This window comes from Cystoisospora suis, assembly GCF_002600585.1.
Source record: "Cystoisospora suis strain Wien I chromosome Unknown contig_5063, whole genome shotgun sequence".
NCBI classification, from domain to species: Eukaryota; Apicomplexa; class Conoidasida; order Eucoccidiorida; family Sarcocystidae; genus Cystoisospora; species Cystoisospora suis.
Genome location: NW_027157855.1, coordinates 1 through 5183, shown reverse-complemented (window position 1 = coordinate 5183; position 5183 = coordinate 1). Strand labels below are relative to the sequence as shown.

General features: G+C 44.5%; 1 protein-coding gene across 1 annotated transcript; it reads right to left on the bottom strand.

The window, feature by feature from the left end:
* Positions 1 to 64: 64 nt before the first annotated feature.
* On the bottom strand, positions 65 to 5014 carry CSUI_008819 (tld protein). The gene is made up of 7 exons (XM_068068943.1): positions 4974 to 5014; positions 4377 to 4425; positions 3629 to 3730; positions 2632 to 2806; positions 2340 to 2466; positions 1514 to 1727; positions 65 to 123 (listed from the first exon to the last, which is right to left on the bottom strand). The coding sequence occupies exons 2-6, from the start codon at positions 4389 to 4391 to the stop codon at positions 1550 to 1552; spliced, it is 597 nt and encodes a 198-aa protein (XP_067919081.1). The 5' UTR covers positions 4392 to 4425; positions 4974 to 5014; the 3' UTR covers positions 65 to 123; positions 1514 to 1549.
* Positions 5015 to 5183: the final 169 nt, after the last annotated feature.

Sequence of the window (5183 nt, the reverse complement as noted above, 5' to 3'; positions counted from 1 at the left end):
TATATGTATGTATGATGCTGATAGGGGTTTGGTTTGTATATATGTATGTATGTATGTATGGCATACATACAAACCAACATCGACGAGTTTGCTCTGAGTTAGTCCAGCGTAGCTTCAGTTCATCTAAAAAGAGAAAGACAGAGACGAACCGTGAAGCCAGTTGACACACCACGGGTGCAGTCCCTTTGTGTGTGACCCGCAGTGAAGTCACTCTAGTGCTAATACACGTGTCAGTCGTCTCTCCGTTCGGAGTTGACCGCCGCCCCTGTCTCCGAAGAAGAAAAGAACGAGCCTTCCTTATTTCGTTCGATGGTAGATATCGTGATAGATTCTACATACAGAAAAGTATCGGGACTTCACCCCCTAACACTTGAACAGGAATTCGATTCATCGCCAAGTATCAGGGCATTCTATTTGTACAGTCCCTGTATAGAAGGCTTCGCATATGACTATACCCCCCATACATCCCCTCCATCTCCCCTTGCCGTTGCTCTCCTCCTCCATCTCTTCGCGTCCTATCCCCCGGGGCGCTGACTGCTGTCTTCCCGGCTACTTGGTACGTAGTCCTGTTATATGAATACGTAGACGGACTGACAGTGTCTTCGTAAGATACCTATCCTTACGAAGGTATGTATCTATCTATCCATCAATCAGTCAATCATTCCTTCTCTCTACCTTGTATAACGTAGACGACTCTAAGCGACCAGGGTGTGTCTTCTCCCTGCCCTTTCCTCCCCTTTCAAACGGCCACATAACTCCCATCATTCTTCACTTCCCAGCCATGAAGAATCACCAAGGATGCCTACATTACTGCTGCCTAATGCCATTCTGGCAGGGGAGGCACACACATAAACCCTCACCCCACCGTTATTTCTGAAGCGCTAGCCATCCGTTCACACAATCTCCTTCTCTCGTTGCGTTCCTTTCTTCTATCTTCTTTTCATCGCAACAACAACAACAACCGTCACTGAACAAGATTCAAGATATAGGATGCCCCGGGGGGGCGAGGGGGTGGGGGGAAGAAGGTGGCAGACACCTCATCTACCATGATAGAAAGAGATGTCTCCAAAAGAGAGAAGAACCGACAGCATTCCCGAAACTCCTCCAAGACGAAGACGATACGAAAAGATCTCTCTCCATAGACGAGGAACCCCCCAATCCGAGAGAGCGAAAGCGAATTTCTCCAACTATCTCGACACTGCTCTCAAGAACTACGCCAGACTTCCTCATTCTCCCTACATTCTATGTTGACTCCTACTATACCAAACAGAGACACCATGCAAAACACCCCTACACCCCAACTCCTACTACTGCATCACACCACCCCCCACCCCACCCAGCATCTCATTCCTACCAGATTACACTGAATCTATAATAGCAGGAGAGAGCAGTACAAGGAGGTAGTATTGTAGCAGTGGTAGTCGTCTGGGCCCTTCACAGGGCATTCATGGTGACGTGAAGAAGTAACTGATGTACGAGGAGGCTTTGGCATGCGACTGAGCCGTCTTCTTACTTGAGCCCCCGTCGACTTCTCATTTTGCTCTTCTTTCTAGAGTTGAGCTGCAGGATGTAAGGCTGGGAGAATGTAGTCATTTCGCAATGTCCAGATTTCTACAAGACTGATAAGAAAGTCGCCGAACTCATCTTGAACGAGCTGTGGAGATCCAAAAGACGCGCACTTTCGACTTCGGCCATGGCGAAGATCCTCATCAATGAAGATCGCCACACTACAACAGAGAAAAGAAGAAGAATACCCACACACACACACACACACACACACAGAGGACAAGACTCTACAACATGAAGATGAGAAAAATGAAGATGACGGAGAACATGAGGAAGAAGAAGAAGATCAGTTAGTATGAGTCCCCTAGCTGCGATTTTTTAGACGCGCGCCAAAGACCGAACGAGACTACGCATCACACTTCATAACCCTGTCTACATAGACACAGGCACATGCATACGTAGACAAATACACTCTATTGGCCATGCCCGAAAACAAATCAAAGCCGGAGCCTCTTTTCCTCTCGTTGTTGAAGTCTCACAGACTTGATCATTCCTACTTTGCTACAAGACCCACCCCGCCACCTGACCCACTATGTGTTAGAGAAGACGAAGCCATGAGATTGATGTACAAGGTCGTAAGAGAATCATCCATGAAGGTGAGAATACACAGAGAGAGAAAGAGTTCTCTTTTTTCCTTGCTTCTTCCACTTTCGATGGAACAGGAAGGAAGAAATAGACGATAATAGGATTCGAACTGTTAAGAAGGGCCTAACGATCCCTCCTGCCTACTCCTCGGAGCAGCAAGAGATCGACGTAATAGTCGTGAGACTCACTCGTTCCCTCCTATGTAGATTTTCTTGTTGACGATCGTCATGAAGATTGAATTCGCTCCTGTCCACCAGTAAGCTTGCTCTCGTGGTTCGAGTTGATAGACGAAGGAAACATCCAGAGAGGCATCCGCTAGAAAAGAAAAACAGAATAATAAGATGAAGAAAGGGAAGAGACTAGATAGATAGATAGATAGATTAAAGATAGATAGATTGAAGATAGATAATTAAAGATAGAGAGATTGAAGACATACATATACATACATACACATCGGGGAACCTAGCGATTGTAGCTTACCCGATGCAGCTTTGGCATCTTGACGAAAAGGAAAGGGACTGAAGACTCCGAGAATCTCATGCTCCGTAGTGAGGAGAACAAGAATCATGGACGATCGCAGATGACCGTGTAGCTTCTGAAGCATAGCTGTTACGCTCATCCCATGCTTATCACTCACATAGGATAGAGCCGGTACCTGTGAGAAGAGGGGGGAGGAAGGATAAGAGAGAGAAAGAAGAACAGCAACTTTCTTTCGTCTAGGTGGAATGATGTCCTCTCGAGTTCCTCGATTCGATTTTCGATGACACAAGCACCAGAGCACAGAAAGAAAAGAGGATGAGAAGATAGAAGGAGGAAATCTCTTTCTTTCCATACAGAAGGTTTCCCCATGTGTTGAATGTGCTGATGTTGTGCATCACCATTGGATATGAAGGTGCTCTGGCTTTCTTCCTTCTTCTCATAATGACCGAGAAGATCAAGTTGAAGTAGCCGTCGTCGTGGTATCACAAGCCTTCTATGTACAAGAGGCGGTATCTCTCTTTCACCTCCACACACACACCGTTGTCCCTATCCCCCTATACATCTCTATTTATCCATAAATCCATATATATATATACATATTCATACATGAAGAGAGACATCTTCTGAAGACATATAGATGTTGTGTGGTGTCTCTCTGTATCTGTTCAGAGGAAGAAGACACAGACATCTCCTGTATAGAATAGACATAACCCGCACGTAAGAGAGAAAGGTGGACATCCAGATCATCTTAGCCCTCGAGAAGAAAGAAGAATATCTGTGAAGCAATTCTTGAGACGAGTCTTCATTTAGAAGACAAGTGGCTGAGAAGTTACAAGCACATCCAACTCCCAACAGAGAGATCTCTCTTCTCATCTAGCTGAAGACATTCAAGCCTATCATTATCAAAAATGAAGAAGAAGGGAACTTCCCATCCCTGTTACGTGATTTCTTCTTTCTTCTGTTTCATCCTTTTTTGTGAAGGGCTTTTGCCTCCTACCAGCATGCGATCAGCCTCGGGGATCCACCCCCATAGAGCCTCCCAATGCCGAGGTTGAAGAATACGCGACTCATCATGCAGTCGTGGCCTATGAAACTGCCGCTATAAAACAAGCACACACACATACACCCCCAGGATGATGCGTGTAGATGATGATCATCCGCAAGACTAACAGACATACTAAAGGAGGAGAAAAGTCACAAAACCAACTACCCCCTCGTTACCTACACAAGATCCACTCGGACAACTAACGGCATCATTCAGGAAGGTTGCAGCTACCCTCTCTGTGTATAGAAGTTCGTGTGTGTACACACCCCCATACATAAGAAACCAAACAGTGGGTGAAGGAAAGAGCAGTCGGGTGGCACTGAAACACTTCCTAAGAATCACTCCAGGGGCAAGAGCCTTCGTGAGAGGTGTATGTACAACAAAGACGTAGAGCGTCCTGGAGGGTAAAGAGTATGTCTCGGGCAGAATAAGGAAAGGTGTGGTCAGAAATAGACCTCTCTCGTGGTTGTTATAGGAGAGATATATAAGGAGACTAAAAAGAATAGGAAAAGAAGAAATTCCACCTAACTATCCCTACACAGATTCAACCTCCTAGTAAGGAAAAGTGATGCAGGGAAATAGATAGATAGATAGATTAAAGATAGATAGATAGATTAAAGATAGATAGATAGATTAAAGATAGATAGATAGATAGATAGCCTTTTTCTTCTGCGTCTTTTGTCCGTCGCATGGGGCTAACCATTCGAGTGGTCATCAGATAGGGACTAGGGAATTCCGCTGTGAATTTGCTGAAGAAAAGGAGAAAAGAACGAGCGAAAGAAACGAGAGAGACAGAGAGAGAAAGCATCCATAACAAATACGAATGTGAAAGAGACCAGGAACAACCAAAAACGCTACCTACATATCGTACTGTGCTGTATAAGCTTCTACTTCCATCTATACATATCTATACAGATCCATGTATGGTATGTGTGTCTGTCTAAGGCCTACACCAGGAGGACTTCTCTTCCTTCACGGAAGCGAGCTCTGGGAGCGAATCCCCAAAGACATCACCTGATCACCATCCTACATCAGAAGGGGCGCCTACTGTCGTCTTCGTACCTTATGTGTGATAGATATATAAGGATTGAGTAGAGGGCTATTGAGGCTCATACCTTGTAACAGCCTCTTCTACTCATATGTAGGCCCTACATATTTATATACAGAGAGAGAGAAGACAGCATCATCATCATCATCATAGCTCAGCTCAGAAGAGTTACTGCTGCTCCTACTCCTCCTCCTACTACGGCATTCTCGTGACACCAGCAATGGAAACCCTTTTAGCGGCTATCCTTACTTGAACGGTTCCTCAATCCGAAGTTTATATCGGAATGCCACCTATACGAAATACAATAGATAGATAGATAGATAGATTAAAGATAGATAGATAGATAGATTAAAGATAGATAGATAGATTAAAGATAGATAGATTAAAGATAGATAGATTAAAGATAGATAGATAGATAGATTAAAGATAGATAGATTAAGGATAGATAGATAGATTAAG